At 27.6% G+C, this 19,720-nt stretch overlaps 2 protein-coding genes across 5 annotated transcripts; one reads left to right on the plus strand and one right to left on the minus strand.

Moving 5' to 3' along the window:
- Positions 1 to 5,014: 5,014 nt before the first annotated feature.
- On the minus strand, positions 5,015 to 15,146 carry LOC112692001 (serine-enriched protein). Of its 2 annotated transcripts, none has more exons than XM_025566501.1 (8): positions 13,785 to 15,146; positions 7,764 to 7,968; positions 6,711 to 6,855; positions 6,456 to 6,573; positions 6,197 to 6,354; positions 5,990 to 6,121; positions 5,723 to 5,908; positions 5,015 to 5,603 (listed from the first exon to the last, which is right to left on the minus strand). In XM_025566501.1, exons 2-8 carry the CDS (start codon positions 7,952 to 7,954, stop codon positions 5,397 to 5,399), a joined length of 1,137 nt encoding a protein of 378 aa, XP_025422286.1. In that variant the 5' UTR covers positions 7,955 to 7,968; positions 13,785 to 15,146; the 3' UTR covers positions 5,015 to 5,396. The 2 variants fall into 2 exon arrangements, with proteins under 2 accessions (XP_025422286.1, XP_025422287.1); XM_025566502.1 differs by having other exon boundaries at positions 5,470 to 5,599.
- Positions 11,308 to 17,571, plus strand: LOC112692002 (transmembrane protein 47). 3 transcript variants are annotated; one of them, XM_025566504.1, is made up of 6 exons: positions 11,308 to 11,492; positions 12,728 to 12,796; positions 16,361 to 16,550; positions 16,630 to 16,779; positions 16,856 to 16,918; positions 16,979 to 17,571. In XM_025566504.1, the coding sequence occupies exons 2-6, from the start codon at positions 12,746 to 12,748 to the stop codon at positions 17,125 to 17,127; spliced, it is 603 nt and encodes a 200-aa protein (XP_025422289.1). In that variant the 5' UTR covers positions 11,308 to 11,492; positions 12,728 to 12,745; the 3' UTR covers positions 17,128 to 17,571. The 3 variants fall into 3 exon arrangements, with proteins under 3 accessions (XP_025422289.1, XP_025422288.1, XP_025422290.1); XM_025566503.1 differs by having other exon boundaries at positions 11,309 to 11,488; XM_025566505.1 differs by lacking the exon at positions 11,308 to 11,492 and adding an exon at positions 12,590 to 12,608.
- Positions 17,572 to 19,720: the final 2,149 nt, after the last annotated feature.

A 19,720-nucleotide genomic window follows, 5' to 3' on the forward strand; every position in this document is an offset into this window, starting at 1 on the left:
TTTCCTCGTTAAGTTATTTTAAAATAATTAAGTTAAGTTACATTAAAAGTTACTTATATTTTTTTCGTTAACTCTTTATGTTAAAAGTTAACTTTGAAAAAAAGTTTCTTACCTTAGTTTAAAGTTAAATTTTGCTAAAATAAAAAATTGCACACATAATATTAGTAATATTAGTACTTTTACGTTCAAGAAAATTATACATAAAATGTATTAATTAGCTAATTGATAACTATTAATAACTAATTAATTAATAAAGAAATAATAAACTTTCACAGAAATATAATAAGCTAATAAATTAATAAACTAATAACAATATATTATACATTTTAACGAGATGTGAACAGACCACATGCTAGTTGAATAATGAAATTAAATTGGAAATTGTACCACAGTTGTTTTGTAATTAATCCCTTATCCGACACTAGATCTAGACAATAACAATGTTATAAAACTAAATAATGGTAAATAAATAACTAAAATAATGGTAAAATAAAGCCCATATAATGACTATTAAAGTTATTTTTCATATTATTTTCGTCTACAGGAAATTCATATTAATAAAGTAAATTATGAATATACTAAAAACCTCATTTAATAATTTGCATTATTCTTTGCACTAAAATTAGCTTAAAGTTAATTTGTAAAAAAAGTAACGAGTTAATTATCTTAATTAAAATTAACTTAACGTTTTAATTTAATTTTAACTTTTAACTCGTTAATGCCCAGTCTTGATTATTATATTTTTTTATTTATTATTAATATATTCTCAATCAATCATTTATTAATGTATTCAATGATCAATTTCTATAAACTTCATAACATCATGTATGTATTTCACATTTTTGTTATTTTCCCAAAGTTTTAAAATGTTCATACTTTTGTGAGTAATCTAAGAAGCTAATATAGTATAAATGATGGTTTAAATTTAAAAAGAATTAATAATGAATCAAATACGCGTAATGAGACACAACGTACGTATGATGTTAAATTACATATCCTTGCGCCGTTATACTAAATCTTACAAAAACATGTACTGGTTTTAATTCTTGTTAAACAATTTGTCGTTCTGATGTGCGTTACGTGTGTGCCGTTTTATAACGCTGGTGATTACACACATTTAAATATCCACATTATTGGTATATTTAGTGTTGCTGTTGAAATAAAAAAGTGAAATAATTTGGGTTCGATTAGTGGCGTAAATTGGGTTCAATTTTTTGTGGTGCAGAGTCATATTCACAACTAATAATTTCCAACACAACTATTTTCCATATTCCTAAGCAAAATACTTCCCAAAAAACTATGTTTACCCAGGGGCATACCCAGAATCGAGGAACTGTGGGTCAAGCCATTTCAAGAGGCCATTTATTAGGGATGAAACTGAATTAGAAATGAATACCTTGTAAAAAAAAAAAACACAATATGCTCATAAAAGAGTATAAGTATATTTATATTATATTTTAGAATTAGTGATACCACCGATAATGACTTATTTACGATTAATAAATATAATCTAATTTTATCAGCGCAACACACGTACGGAATAAAATATGATTTACTTAAATTTTTACTAAAACGATATAATTTAAAATATAAATTACAAATTTAAAAATTTTAAATTTTGAATAAACAATGCATTCGTTTTTCTAGTAACTCTGATGGGCCAACTGTCCAAGAGTCCAAATCAAGGTCTAATAAGAGAAAAAAATTTCCAAGAGGCCAATTTTGTTAACAAATATTAATTGTGGGTCAGCTGACCCCTGAACCCCCCCTTAGATCCACCCCTGTTTTTACCATATATTTCTTTAAATAATAAATACATTTTGAACTATTTTAGCAGTAAAACCTTTATTGTTATAATATTAATAAAAAAAACCAATCAAAATTTTTTTTTTAGTATGCTGGTTTCCTTAATTTTTAAAAATATTATAAGTGTAAAATTTTCAATAATATTCTGAAGATGCAAAATATACCTTTTCACCACCACATTTTAGATGTGGTGGTGCAAGTGCTACATTTTCACAACCCCGTTTACGTCACTGGGTCCCAGAGCTGTCCCGAAGGAGGTATCTCACACCCCAACAAAAACACCAGAGTGCAATGCGTTTTCTGATGGCTATCGGTGTGGTTTTGCAGGCGTCCGTCGCGACACACACACAGCCCAGATGTATTCGGCCGGCATTGCGTCTGTCAACGGCCCTTTGCACCACTCGCGTGTGATCCCCCGTGTGTTTTTGTTTCGTTGTGCGTGAATGTGAACCAGACTATTTACGCCTCCGTCATGCCAACCAGTATCGGTGTGTTTTCCGCCACTTGATTCTCGGGTTCATACGCGCAAGGGCGTCGACCTCGTTTCCGCCTGTGTCTTCCGATTATCACCGTCTGGTGTATATTCTTGTTTGTTTGCGTTTCGGCCGCGGTTGTTTTGTCACCACCACCATACTGTAACTTTCCATCCAGCCAGCTCCAGACTTCAACGTTCTTCATCAACGGCGTCATCCCATCTGTTCCAGGAGGGTCAGGTCACGTTCGTCTTTTCTTCCTTTTATTATTATTATATAGCTATTTGATCGTATTAGTTATATATTATTCAATATGTGTTAATATACGTCAATTAGTTTAATTTTATTCAGTTTATAGTATTATTGGTCACACCAGGTTACATACATATATATCTCATCCTTATTCTTTATACAGTCCGCTGTCTTGTTATCTTTATATTTTCTTCCAGTTAAAATTAACAGTAATACTACCGGCGAAATACGCCGAGTAAAATTCTTTATTCGATTTTATGGTCCTAGTCGACACCAAGAGTTTATATTTATAATAGTGAAAATAAGCGAAATTGATGATGAGTTTGATGATACCGCTTATTGATAATTTTTTTTTTTTTAGAATTATTTTTAGATTTGTGATTTTACATAAACTTTATATATAACAAATTATTTGGAAGTTTTTTTTTTTTTTGATTTTTGATATCATGTTTAACTATGTGAGCGAAACGCTCATACGTCAACAATGACGTTAAAAATAGAACATCAACAATAACGAGTTAAACTAGCTTGATTAATCGGAAATTTAAATTACGGTATTTATTGTACATAGATGAAATCGGGAATCATAGTGAGTGATATGGAAATTTAAAAAAAAATTGCACAAGGTGGATGAATATATGAAACATTAACTGAAAATTAAAATGAAATAATTTAATTAATGAAAAATGAACATTAATTTATAATACATATCACATTAATATTAATATTGAATCAATAAGTATTATTGAATAAATATAATAATAATTTTTTAATAAGTATTAAAAAAAAAAAAAATGTATATAATAATTAAAAAAAGTTACAAACATTTATGAATGAACAGTATGAAATAAAAAATACATAATCGAGATTTGAAATTATAAGGATATAATAAACAATTATTAAACATATATAAAATTTTCCTATTAGTTAATTAGACAAAAACAAAATCTTAAAGTAGGCGCATTACAATAAGTTTAAAATAGATACTTTACGAGAAAATTAACTTTCTAGCCAAGATTTTAGTGTGTCAAATAATAAACTATAAACGATGAACCAGTTTTAAAAAGTGTTTTTGAATATAAAATGTCATGAACATAACTCATATAGAATTATTAATAAATAATAAGTATTCTTATTTTTTTCGCCCAAATATAAAAATGCTGCTAATACATATATATATTTAAGTAAATCTATAAATCATAATTAAATTATTATGTAATTTATGCAAATTAAACTATATTTATTACTTATTAGTATAATATATATTTGTATTATACAAGTATATAAATGCAATTGTTATTATTAAGTACCTGTAGTTTTTTTTTTATTCGTGGAGGTTTATAAACTCTTGTTATTTAATAACTCGTTTAAAATATTTTAAATTAATATAATATATTTTCTTGTTGTATTACTATATATATATTATAATTTTGTTAATTAATTATAATTTTATGAAAGTTTTAGTATAATATATATAATTTTTTCAATATAATTCAGGAATGATAATGAAGATTAAAACGTTTATACAAAATATATTATGACAACCATTTTAAAATTTAATTATCATTAAATATAATACAAACATAAAATATTAAAAATATTAAGTATTTTTATCAATTATATAGAACACATAAATAATTTAAATAGATAAAATATTAGGCAACATATTTTGGCACAAATTTTGAAATATAAATATTATTTGTTATAAATGTATTATAATATAATAATAATAATATAATTGTAGGTTACATATGATCTAGATTTAGATAAATGTTAAAAAATATTCTATTAAATTTAATAGATATTTTTTGAAATGAAACTCTCTATAAAACTATATTTTTTGTTTCATTAATTTGATTCGAAAGTAAATTGTTTTTATTGTAGGTGATAAATATATACAAGATAATAATGAGTACAATTTGGAAGTATATTATGTAAATGAGAAACTCTCAGATTTCTGTGGTACAAGTAAAATGTATTAATTATTTGAAGAAAGGACACTAGTTGAAGTTAGTAATAAACAGTTAAAATACATTTTTAAGTTTGTTTCAAATGAATGATTAATAAATTGTAAACACATAAATTATGCTTAATTGCATAAAACTATCTAATAGTATCTATACGCTGAACTTGTACCAAATATTAAAATATTTAATTGATTAGTTTGTTCAAATATTTAGTACCTAAGTAATAAAATATATTATCTTATACCAAATTTTTAATCTGTGCATTAACAATGATAAGTGTTTTGAAAGTTTGAGTAACTGAAAAAATAATGAATGAAAATGATTTAATAATTATTTGATGCTTAGTACTTATATATCATATCTATGTATCTTAAATAATTTAAATAGTTTAAAATATTTCAAATATATGATTATTTTAAACTTGATAAACAGATTAGCATCAATTGAAATTGAATTTCATACAGATCTCAAATCTATTAATATTTGTTAAAATGTCAACGGAATTTTTTTTAACAAATATTAAGCTTGTTATTTGTTAATCATTGAGCATAGGCGTGCGCAAATAGTAATTGAAATATATATGTTTACATTGATAAAGGTAACTTTTGATTATCATTGGTCCTTAATAATAATTTCGTTTTAAATTAATAACAATATAAATTTGTTATTCATTTTTATGTAATAAATTGATATTTCGTTATTAATATTTTAAGGTAAAATTTATCTTTTAATAACCCTCGCAGTCTTTTTGTATTAGAATAAATCTGATTATTTAAAGTGAAAAAAATGTAGTACTTATTTATTAGACGTAATGCCTAATTATTGACTTAATGGAAGTTTTTGGTAAAATCAAAATTAAGGCTAATGCACACGCCTATGAACTCGGAGTTCTCTCGGATCAAGTTTTGTCAGAACCAACTAGATCGCTAGATCCAATTGAACTAATGGTCGAACTGGAACCATGATGTGTGCCTGAACTCTGCATCGACATGGTTCTTTCGGTCGTTACTGTACCAATTGTACTACTGATACCCATCAGCCCATGGTAATTGCCCATTCTCAAGGCCCTCTTCAATTTGTCGGGATCGACACAGGAGGGGTCTGCCTAGAACAATAACATCATGAGCACTCGTTTACGAATCGAGCATTATTTAGTCATTGAGCGTATAATTTTTTCTGTAAAAAAAAATATTTATTTAATTCAACATAATAATTTTTACGCACCTGATAAGCTAATGACGTCATGATCACTTCATATGGAACCAGTTTTAAGGGTTCCACTTCGTTCATCAAAACATTAGCCGGTATTTTGTGATACTGAATGGAGGACATAAAATTTTCTACGAAAACTTCTTTCCAATCGACGTTCGAATTAGTATCGCCATATTTCATTGTCCACATAAGTGCAGCCTTTATATACCACAATTTAATTATTAGTAACCTTTGTTACTATTGGAAAAAATTATTTTATAGTACCCAATATTTACATACTTGAAATTTAGTAAATTCGTCTGCTTTCAGTTCATCTCTACTTAATATCAACCGGACCACATGTAGTGGTAATAAAGCAAATGATCCTAAATTCAAAACTTCATTTCCATGTTCGTCGACGAATTCCAAAACCTAAAATTTCAACAATAAGAACTTCTTAAATTATACGATTGGCTACGATAATTGTTAGAGTAAAATGTTATTTACCTTCTGCACAAGACTTTTGGTGCATTTATATTGTATATATCGTTCAGCCGACGACAAGAGCGCACAAACAGTGTCTACATTTATACAACATTGGACGAATCCCGTGCACGCTTTTCGTAAATCTTCCAGTCCATAATAATCTGCTGCATTCAGTACTCCTATTTACATAACAATAAATTAATATCGATACTTAATATAAATACTTATAAACAAATAAAAAACTTAAAATAAAAAAATAACATATTCAAAATAGCCTTACCCAATAACGTCCTGGGTTGCAAAGTTACGCAACCAGTGTGAATGTATTCAATGAGCTGACGAAACACGTCTGGTTCAAATTCATCAACTATGACTGTTTGATGCTGATTAGATTGTGTCTGTTATGATAAAATATTAATTAAACATTTTCGATGGCATGTAAAAAACTAACAATTTTTGTTTTTAATTATATTATAGAATTTTTAATGATATAAATTTATTTCGAGTAACTATCATGTAGGTACTATAATCATACTTGAGTATTAGCGTTTTTTACATTGAGAAGTGGTTCACTGCTACGTTTTAGAAATGTAGGCCGTCTAAGTTTCGTAGTCTCTTTTGGTATAACTTCCTTTTTCCTTTGAGGACTTGGTGGTTGATATAGCATCTTATGAAAAACTCTAAAAATATAATATTTAATAAATTATTAACAATAATTTTTTCATAGTTTAATAATTCATTGATCAAATTTTTATCAAACTCAATTTACACTAATATGGATCTAATTATTTATAAAATAATAACTTTATTTGGGTTAATTTGTGTCACTAATAAATTATTTATTTTAATAACTAACTTATATTTAAAAAATTAATACTACAAAATTTTTTTATTTTGCTTTTAATTCTGATAATTATTTGATTTTTAACTTATAGCGTCTTATATACTGTGAAGTAAGTATTAAGTATATTATGTATATAGTACATTTTAACTCTGATTATAAAAGAAACTAATACTTTAATCAAACTTATAATTTTCTTCTGCACTTATGAATGCATTTTTTTAATAATAAAATTATAACAGTAAGTTAGCATGCTAAAAATATTGATTACTCATAATATAAATTGATATTAGGTTCATTTTAAGCAGTTAACCAATAATACGTATTATTAGTTTGTCATTCTATTAATATATGAATAAAGTGTTGTAGTATATAAATTAATGATTTTGTCGATTTGTGATCTATTTTTATTTCATTTTTGTAAAGTGCTGAATGTTAAAATTACTACATATGTAGCTGTCCATTAATCATATGCAACAGACTGTTGAACATCCATTATTCAGATAGTTTTAAATTCTACATACAAATATTCTTACATAATAAATTCAATACAAAATACGCTTTGTATATTCATGTTCAAAAGCTTTTTAAGTTAAGCTTATCCTCCCCAATATAATACAATTGATGTCACATACATTTTATAAACAATTTATTTTTAATGAATGTAACAAAAAGTAAAATAAATAATCAAATTATACTCGTATAGGCAATAGTAAATTTTACAATTAACTGTTATAAATATCTTACCGACTTCTTGCAGCTAAAACCGCTTTAACAGCACACACTGGCTCCCTTGTGTCACCAACTAAAAAAGTGACATCACATAATTCGGGCATACTGGCCAAAAACGCCATGTCGTCGGCTAGACCATTTTTATTTTCGAACACACTTTGGTCAAGCTCGTCATCGGTTGATTCCATGTCTCCTTGTAGTCTCATTATTTACCACATACCTAGATGAAATAATACAATCAATTACATAGGCGTGCGCAGACTTTGTCTTCAGGAGGGGCCTCTTAAAAAAAGTGAACCAAAGATTACTGTACTAAAGACTACTAGTATAATTAAATATTTTATATTTTATAAATTATTTATTTAATTCAATATGCAAATATAAAAATAAATACTATTTAAACTTTCTATCTAAGAAATCCTTATTTACATATTACTATACTATTTACAACTCCATCCTTCTGTCCACGGGAGTAAGGTTTTTGAATGTATCAATTACATCTTCAATTTTTATATTAAATGCAAGTTCTGATTAGTCTGATTAGTAACTAATAACTTTATTACATTTATTCACAGATATCAATTCTATACTATAAGATTAAAACTTGCTTTACCTTATTCATGTAAAATGTAAAAATGTTCGCTATCTTGTATAATATAGATATACCTTTATTAAAGAAAAAGCCAGAGTCCGCAGAGGGAGCAGCGGCCCACCCGGCCAACACCGTACTCACGCCTATGATCAATTAATTTGATAAATTATAATTCACATTAAAAATCCTAAACGTAAAAATATACATGAAACTCGATTTCTACGTCGATGAACATGGATTTCTTATGCAGTGATGCATTTTTCTTTTAATCGTACCTATGAAAAACCATAAATACCTACTAAAATACAAAACTGGTGATTATAAATGTATAAAGCATATTAAAAAATAGTTTCTTTTTTGTGTTTTTACAAACATTTTAAATGTTGATGCAGATTCGTTCGAATTTAAACAAGTCTGACAATAAATAATACCTACACGCACAATCGAAAACAATAATACAGTCAATTTAAAATAACAGTAATTAAAATATAAACATAGTTAATAGCTATACCTATACAGCTATTCCAAATCAAATTATTTAAGTTATTTTTTAAACTACCGAAATGAGTGAACCAAGCTACTATACTAGCTCCTCTTTTAAGAAAATCGTTTTTAATTTATCGTTTAATATTTCAATTGAGAAAAATAATATTTGACGGGTTTCAAACAATAGAATATATTGACTATCTGCAAGTCGCTTGAAAATCCACAGTTGATATTGTTTTTACAAAATGATACAGAAAAAAATACAAATATTTTAGTGATTAAACGCATTAAAAATTTACATTTCATGAAAAAAATTAAACGAAAATCATTAATAGTTTCTTAAGTTAGGTATACAGAGCTTTTTCAGTTAAAATTAATAATTTTGTAAAATATATTTCATTAGGAATAGAAAACAAAACAAATAGTAATTTTTAGTATATTTTCTCTACTAAAATAATTATGTTTTATACATTTAAAATGTTTTTTTTAGTTAAACTACAACATTACAATTTGATCTACTTTATTCAACATACATTTTATATATAATTTATATTCAAATTATATTGGCCAAAAATAAATGTAAATAATATAAAATGTACATCAAAGGATTTTTGACTTTGTAGTGATTTATTTATTTATGCTTACATAAATAATATAATTTAGATGATTTTCGTGGAAATTCGAAGTTTTAGTACAAAAACCATTACTCGATTTATTGCAAAAATAATTCAACAAAATGAAAGTAATTGCTTTTAGGAACTAATAAAATAACTAGCAACCCCTTTGATCAATGTTTTGCGAATGATATAAAACAATTATGAGACATACTTTTGTTCTGTATGATTTTACTTATAAAATATTGATAAAATAAACAGTTTTTAAAACTTTATTTATACTATAAAGGTAAGATATCTTGTCATTTTAAAAGTAATTTATTCAATTAGAATTTGGCTGATAATATTTAATTAAATAAACTAGTTTCAATATGCATCTTTAGACTTTATTCAAAAATGAGAATTCTGGATTCATGAAGAACAGTTTTACGAGACTGTTACTCGTATTTGCATGCAGGTAAAATACCGCTTTTTAAAAAAATTAAACATAATGTACCTAACTTAATTAGTTCTCAGTTTCCTTTTCTTTAAAAAAGTAATTCTATTAACTTTAACGTTATTAAATTTCTATTAATTGTTAATATAAGGGTATTTATAAATATTAAAGTATATCAATTAAATATATTGGAGCCTATATTTAGCCTTTATTTTTAAATATTTTTCATCTGGCTAAACGTTTCAAAAGTATTTTGATACAAATATGTAGGTAGATACAATATTGGAGCAGTCGTAATTTAACATAGGTACCTGTACAAAACAAAAAATGTAAGTTTGGATTTTTAGATTTCAAAAAAAGAAACCGGAACAATTTGTCATTCGTGATGAAGATTTACGTTACAATTTTCAAGATTTTTGTATTTCATTCATATCAGGTTCGTATATTACACAGAACAATATAGCTGTAATGTACAACAGTAATAACAATGCTTGAATTGTAGGGGGACGGAGTCCTACTGTTATTTCAGAAATATTTTTCCATATCCCTTCTAATTTTTTTTGCATGTGGCGGGATTCATTTTTTAATTTTATTACATTTATGCAAGTAAAAAAAAAAAACACTGTAATTTTAAATGTTATTATTAAAAAAAAAAAATAATAATTAAGATTTTAAAGTGATAAATTCAATAAATTTATTTATAGATTATAAATAACGACTACTGCGTTGTACGGGTACAGTGCAGATGGGAACCAATAAATGGACCACATACTATCGGTTTTAACAACAATTTTAACCGTAGTACATGTTTACTAGTACAATTTTCATTGAAATACGACGAACGATTAAACTTCTGAGCACATAGTATCATTAGTATTTATTATATGTGTTGGACCACCTGTGCAATTATTTAAAGTATGTATATGATTAAATTAGGTAAAAGAAGTGCAAAAGAAACAAGATGTCCAAAACGAGATGAACATAACATTGATCATTTATATCAGAATTTATGGGCATATTTAAATTTATAATATAAACAATTTTTTTTTATTAATATATATTAATTATAAGTACCTATACTTTTTTTTAATTTTAAAGTAAAAAAGAATATTTAATCATTTCTATATACTGAGAAATACGGTTGCAGTTGTGGTGTGGGCAAAGCTTTCACCTAACAATAAGACGTTTGCATGCACAGGGATAATTTTTATACTTTATCATCTTATTTTTATTTTTTTCCATTTAAAGCACTAAATAATAGTATTGTAGAACGGATTTGCGTTTTTTTTATCAATATTTTATTTTGTTATATGGTACTCATTTTTAAAATTATTAAATGGTCACACTGGTTTCTTATAAACACAAGTGATAGGAAATTATTTTTAAGTGCATTTTTTATATCACGCATATCTAATCACGGTATTGGTCAATGAAAACAATATACAATCCACAGGTTTTATATCATTGATTAGTCCGAGTGCGAATACTGCGAATACCAGTAGTGCGAGTGACGTAATTAATTCTTAAATCTTTTTAAACTTATAACTTTTCGTATTATGTAATTGTTAACTGACTTCATTCTGTGTATACTTTATACCAGTTTATATGTAGAGTAAGTATGTATTTTATTGCAGTTAATATACCTTATTCCTTTTATAGAGTTACAAATGAGGTCAATACTTAAATTAATACCCCTAGGTAATGTGTATGTTATCATCTTGGGTATGAATTAATATGACATAAAATTATCAATGACCACATTTGACGATTTTAAATAATGCATAAACAAGAAAATGGTATGTACACTAACATTATAAGTAGTCAAATTGTGGTTACATTGTGAACATAAGAATATAAACTCTTTTATATGCAAGATTTTAAAAAATTCATATGTAATTTTTTTTTTGTAATAATAACAATTAAAAAGTTTTTTTTCAAAAGGTATACCACTTATACAACTTTCGTAATTTTGGATAAACATTTTTCGTTCACAGGAAGTACTCTGTGAATAATTCACAGAACACCTATTTTTCAATAAGATTAGGAAATCTCTAGAAATAAATATTCCTTGTCTACAAGTTTTTAAATAAAACACGTTCCTTTGTAGTCCTTTGTAGGATTCTTTGATTGATATTGTTTAAATTATGTTAATATGTATATTTAATGTAAAACTAAAAAAAAATAAATATACTGTTAATTGAATAATATGTATAATTATTCACCTATGTATATAATAAGTTAATAATTTACCATATTTACATTGAAATCTATATCCATACAATTGAAATCTATACATACTAATTTAAAACAAACATTTTGATTAAAGCTTGGCTTTAAAATAATTAGTAAATGATTTAGTTAACAAATTTTAGAATAACTATTGTTTATATACTGTATAATTATTATATTATTTTAGGATATATTTTTAATTTTAAATTATTTATGAAAATTAAAAATTCTTGTTGTTTAAGTTTGATAAAATGTTATTAATGAAGCTTAAATAAATAGCTTAAAATTTTAATAATTAAAAGTAAAAATATATAATTTCTTCCCTACTGATTAATCACATGTTCTTTAAAAATTTTTGTCAATGTGTTTATAATAGTGTTATATTTAGTAGTTTTTTGTTATAAATCTAATACCATATAAATGGTGGCATATATTTTGTCAAATTAATTGTTATTACAGATGAGTTGCAAATCACCAGATATTTTTCAACGATTGGCTTTTTGGTATATAATTGATCAGTTTTAACTTTTATTATATTTATTAATTTTTTGATTATATTTAGTTTTTCTTAATGATGCTTTATTAATATATTATTATTATTTTTTTATTTTGTTCCGAACAGATATTATCAGAAGATAATATGGCCCAAACCACTACAGTTGAAACTATTACTATTACTAGACCTTTAAAAGTAAGTATTTTAGTATTAATTACAAAATAATTAATTACTAAAAGTTTTCATTTGATTAAATAAATTAATTTATAACAAACTAAGAATATTAATTCACATAGGTAGTTAGGTAATTATGAAATATTAAAAATTTTTATAATAAGACTTAGATCTAATTATTGTACTATTATTATAACTATGAATGTTTAAATAGTTATTTTTTATGATATTACTATGGTACTTCTAGACAAGTTCCTAGAAGGAAAGAATTAATATATTTTTGCACATATATCCTATTTACTAAATTATTTATTATTATATGTAGAACTCCCTGTAGTTTGTAGCCCTGGTAAAAAAAGACATATTAAAATTTATATTTTGATTTTATTAAATATATAATTTAATTATAAGATACCTAGTTATATGGAAAGTTATACAGTTGTAACAGTTATAATCACTTAACTCACAATACATATCAATAAATGAGACATAAATCAATTTCGTAAGTACATATTGAAAATTATGATTAAGATCTAACCTCTTCTCTAAACTGATTTGTATTAATCTGAAATGCACCATATTCTTTTGTGCGATGGATTTTTTAAATGATATTGTAGATTTAAACTATTAAATTAGCTGTGGTAAAAATTATTTTTTGATTGAAAAAAAATCATCCTTAATTTATTAATTTATTTCTAGGCAGGGAAAATTAAAAAATTATAAATATTTGTATGTAAAAAAAGAATAGTTTATTCATTATTTTATCGATTCCCGGACACTATAGTTGAAACAGTGAGCGTAACATATGTTTGTTACAGTAGATGATATATGATGCTTTCATTCAACTGGTAGTTGAACGGACAATTCTCCATGTGACGATTCTCCCTTGACAATATTTAATGTATGTACTCATATCATTCGGAATCCCGTAACAAACAACACAACGTCGTTTGATATTAATAAACACTTAACTAATAATAATAATAATAATAATAATATGTATACTGACTTTGAACAATTATATTTCCGACTTCAATCAGTGTTTCCGTGGTCGATGGATAGTTTACCACCGTAGTATGTATATATTGTGGCGCGGCGATCGTCGTTGTATCAGATGACGTGCTTGTGTACACTGTTCGTCCGTTTCAGTCGGTGCGGTAATGAAGCCGTTGCGATTGTTGAGTGCAGAATAGTGTATTGTAGCCGGGTGTTGAAAAGGAAATAACAATTTGAAAAACTACCCAAAATGTTGCGTGAAGAGAGCACCTAAGTCGGTCACGGAATACAGATCGTCGTCATGGCGAAAGAGTGACGGTGCAGTGAGGGGAAGTAACAGACGGAGTGATGGACGAAGTGAGTGTGCGCGGTCGTGGGTCGGAGGGACGGTAATAGGACGTACACCGTGTGATTGGATGCCGGATAAAACTTGAAACGTTCACCTCGGAACGCGTTCTGCGGTTATATGTAGGATATGGTGACTAAAGGCAGGACCGCGGACTGCGAAGCTCGACCGCGCAACCGCGACGTACCTGCAACGACGTCCGCTCTCACCGCCACAGGGTTCTCGCGGCGGCGCATAGATACCGCGTCCGACCGACCGACCGCGGACGTCTCATCGATCGGCCCTCGCGCACTCGACGCACTGTCGTCCATTCGGAAAAATGGCTTCTGGCGCGACGCGGAGGGAAGGACGAATCACTGTACATGTATGCGTGTGCTCGATGGGAGGAGGGTGATCCTTGTTGAGCATGCGCGTGTGGGGATTCGCCGAGATTCGCAAAGGGACGTGCGTGCGGGTGTGTGTATGTGTGTGTGAGTGTTCACTCGAAAAGAGTATATATTGACGCGTTGCTATATTGTCGTATAACGCAGTTGGTACGTATCGAATATTTTACGTGGAAATCCGGAGTGACACGGAGGACGTGTACGACGTTAGAAATATTTCTACGGTTTTCGCGAGACGGTCAAACGCGTTGTGTTCCGTTTTGTTTTTATTTTCGTTTCACCGCACGTGCGTGCCGCCACTGCTTGCCGAGTACATTTCACGCGAACTCACCCATTCTCGTATTCTCGTACGCGTCTACAAATACGCCAATACAGTAAATACGGACCATAATCACTTGTACCAGTGAAGCACGTAATCGCTCGTTATCTCCGTCGTCGTACGGCTCGTATTTTGTTTCTGATACGTTTTTGACGGTAAACTGCGAGGGGCATCTCGCCCTTAATCGCGTACAAGACGGGCGCGCGACACGGTGGCAAGCTGATCCACACACGGACTACCGTGGACACTAATACGTGGCAACGGCGCCAGGAACTGTCGCTGCATCCGGCGACAGCGACGGCTGCTGAGACGGAAGACTGGCACGGCAGGTCGATGCAGTCAGACAAGGGTTATAGTGCTCAGGTTAGGAACACACGTCGTCGTCGTTCTTCTATTTCAGAGTTTGGCTTAGCCGTAAGAAGTAATTTCCGAGCAGTGTTTTCCAATCTTTTTACCATCACGGACCACATCAATTTTATGAAAATTAGAGAGACATGATTTTGATTGGAGGGGCTAATTTGGATGTTGGAAGGGCTGAGCCTCCCAAATTGCGCTTATGGTTACCTACACACTGATAAAAGTAGGAAATACTTATCGATCGTTGGCAACAACATCGATAATAATATTCTACGGTTCTTCAATAATCCGTAATTTTTTCACTATTTAAAAAAAAAAAAAAAAAAATAGTAACAACAATTTCTAATAGAAATAGAAAAAAAATATATATGGGACCACCGGTTGGGAAACAATGTTGTAGAGCCTCGACTTGGACGTACAACGAAAAAACATTTTGTTCAATTACCCTAACTACCCCCGTATAGGATTCTTTATAGTTCTGGAGTATTTCTTTGAAATCGTTGAAATGTCTCGTATATTATTACGGCGTTATTACATGCATTGCTAATTAATCACGTAATGTAGTTCTTTTGACATTACGTTTATTATTTGTCAATTAAAAATAGTTAAGGGTTTATGCAGAAAAAAATATGTAGGTATTACAAAATTATATTTCATATTAAATGAATTGAAATTTAACTAACTAGTTATGTTGCCAGGTTGGTGCAGGTCTCTTTACATTATTAAAAAAAAATTTTCCAGTAACAAGACCATAAAAATTGTTTTTCGATAGATTATTTTTACATTACAACATTCATTAAACATTAATATACCATTCACGTTATTCACACTATTAATGTTACTGTAAATATATATATATTTTTTTTTTTTCATCAAGCAATACGCTTATTGTTAATTTGTAACAGATTATACATTTTCTTTAATATAAAATAGAAGATCCCTTGCATTTTTTATATTATTATAATTTTATTTATTTATAACATTTAATATTATAATAAATGTTATTACCATGTTTAATGTTTAAAATTACTAACCCTTTATGTGATTATTTTTCATATTATTATTGTTTTAAAGTTTAAGATTAAAAAAAAAATATTACTTTTCATGTGATATGCTACAAAAACGGTTAACTACATCAATTCTTTTTTGAAACTTCTATAATTTATTTTGAATTATTTTCACAGGTGATTGCCTTGATATGCGGTCTTATTGTAATTGTATTGATGCTGTTGACATTGACGTCCACTGATTGGCTATTATCAGCTGGTTGGCGTCAAGGTTTATTTTCTCACTGCATTGCGGTGAATGCACCCACACCATTGCCTTTTAATGTACCTAATAATGGTCCAGATTGTTATCCAACACGTGAAGTTGGTATGTTTCAATTGTGATATGTAACCTTGATCATTTGATTTAAACTATTTATTTATTTTTCTTAATTTTATTAATATAGGATACATAAGAGTTGCTGCAGCTTTGTGTATAGTCACATTGGTCACAGACATAGTAGCTACTCTTTTAACAGGACTTGGGTTAAGGAGCAAAGATCAGAGAACCAAGTACAAGTTTTACAGAGTAGCTGTTTATGTCATGTTACTTGCATGTGGGTATTTCATTGTAGTTTTTCTAATTCTAAACTACAATTCATTTTTATTAATATATTTATGTTGTGTTTACAGTATTGTCCTTGTTGATAGCTTTGATTGTATACCCAGTGTGTTTTGCCGCTGAATTAAATCTAGGTAAACAAGATTTATTTAAAATTATTTTTTTTACATATGTAATCATATGAATTTTTACAGGAAACCGCACTGTGTGGGAGTTCGGCTGGGCTTACGGGGTAGGATGGGGCGCCGGAATATTTTTATTTGGTGCTGTTGTGTTACTGCTGTGCAACAAAGAATCTGAAGAGATCTACTATAAAGAACGTAAAGTGACATCGTCCGCCTAGTGTGCGGCGCCCCTGCCCGACGTAGTACTTTAGTGACCTTCCGCCGTTGGTCAGACGACGGGCAGGGTGCTCTTATTGTTTTAACAATAAGACAGTCATTATTATAATATACTAACAAACACGTCATATTTGTCAATATCAATTTACATCTTTTGATTTTTGACAGAAATAACTATTCTGGTGGGGGAATATTTGCTTTGCGCACGCATACTAAATGTAATTGTAAAAGATTTTTTCAGTAATCATAATCAAATTAGGATTAGGTTTTTTTTATAGATAGTTTATGTATGAATGTTTTTTCGTGTTTTAACCTTGATAACTTATGGTTTGTGTTTATCAAGGGAAAAGGTACGATATTATTTTATATTAATATATATTATAACATTATTATATATAATAACATTTGTGATTATGGAAGTCGGTGTTGATTTTGGTTTTAAACATATTTTTCATAATAAAACCATACCATTCCATTGTTCTAAATTAATAATATGTTTTTACTACATAAGTATATTGAAAAATATATTCAATGAATACTTAAAAATTACAATTGTATGTACATTTTTAGTTTTTTTGTTTTAAATTTTAAATCCATTATAGTTATTTAAAAACTAACCGACTATACCATTTTGTGGAAGTAAGTTCTTTTATTAATATACTTTCTATTTAAATGTAATAACATATTCATATCTAATATCTATTGATAAAATAGTTAAATTTAGTGATAGTGAATATGAATGTAAATAAAATATTAAATTTTGTATATCATATTATGTTCAGGCATGTTTTTTAAACAAACAGTAGGCCAAAGAGAGTTATCCCTGCCAAAGAAAAAAAAAATGAAAGATAAACTTCCTCTATTATTATAAACATTCCTGTATACTTATAATATCTATATTATTTTGTTGATTGTATATAGTATATTTTCACCTTACCCTTGTTAAAGACTATCCCGTTATATTTACCAGTGTTTATTTCCCGTTGATTTTTTTTTACACTAAGCATTTTATTAATTAAAATATATATATATATATATTGTATTCTTGCCTGATATTATAAGTTTAATGAATATTTATTATTTAAACACTATAGTTTTTATATTAGCATTCGTACAACTTTTTTTCATAAGTATGAAAAATTAATGTTTCCAATATAATGTGTTATTATTTAAATGTTTTTAAATTTTTAATTGTATACATTAAGGACCTTTGTTAAAATTACATATCTTTGTAACGAGCAGTTTTTATAGTGCTCCAAATATATTTTACCCTAAGATTTACAGATCTGATTCAGCCGTCCATTCCAATATCTCTTCATCTTTAAATTATATTTTTGTGTTATTTGCACATTTTGTTTCAATTAATTTGCTACAGTTGTCATAAATAATTTTAGAAACTTAACTAGTATTCTTCATTAGTAAAACAATTGTGAAATTTATTAATATCTCTGGATCATATCTTTACTCTATGTAAGACAATTACATTTTTCTTCCTAATGAATGTTGTAAATATTAAAACTAATATTTTAACAAACTACAATAAAATTATTATTTAAAAAGTATTATGTTTTTATTTAAACCTCAAAGCTTATATTTGTGGTGATAATATGTGCTGCAATATCTCGAAATGATTTATACATATTTTATATAGTATTATGATTATTTTATAAAGAGTTATTTTCTGAAGTGATTGTTTTTAGCTTATGTAAGAAGTAGTTAATATGATGAATCGATAAGCCATTTAATATTTTAATAGAAATTAAGTTCACACACACATTATATTTTTTGTCCTAGTATATTTGTTGATAAAATGAGTTTTTAACAAATGAATATCAATGATTTATTTATGTATTTTTGAGCGAAGAAAAATTGAAAAAGAAAATATTTTTCGAAGAACCTATAATATTCTGTAATTCTTAAAAAAAATAATCAAAGTGTTTTGCAAAATATGAACTCACAAAACCGTTATAGTGATCAAAAAATTAAGTTAGATTCAATATCTGTACATCAATTTATTATTTTGTGCTTTTACATTTATGGAATACTTGCAGTGAGCAGGGACAGATTTATGGAAGGGAACATGACAATCGTCTCCCTCTTCGAATTTTTACTATCGCAGATTTATTTAATAATTTTGATATAGGTAAACAGTCGTACAAATATACATTTTAATAACTATATAAATATTCACTATCGAATACTATGTATATCTTTGTAAAAGTAGCATGTTTTATGATAATAAATAATATTAATAATATTCCTATTCGCTTCCCTCCTTAAACAATTTTCGGATCCGCCCCTGGTTAGCAATTTTCAAGTTGCTTGTGGATTTCGCTTTATAACTTTCAGTAACTAAGATTATACCCGCGGAAAGTAGAATGGAGTTTAATAAATTATTAATTAATTAAGTTCAAAATTCCCTTTTTCGTTTTAAGTTATTTTTTTGTACACTCGTCTATTTGAAGTAGAAATAATCATTTTAAACTCGAGAAACTGGCTGGGACAGCTGTAAAGCTTTAATAAGTACACGCCGTGTGTTGGTGCGTAACTTACAGAATAATAATCCACTATGAAATTTATGATAAATTAAATGAC

This window comes from Sipha flava, unplaced genomic scaffold, assembly GCF_003268045.1.
Source record: "Sipha flava isolate LNK unplaced genomic scaffold, YSA_version1 69_pilon_pilon, whole genome shotgun sequence".
Taxonomy (NCBI): Eukaryota; Metazoa; Arthropoda; class Insecta; order Hemiptera; family Aphididae; genus Sipha; species Sipha flava.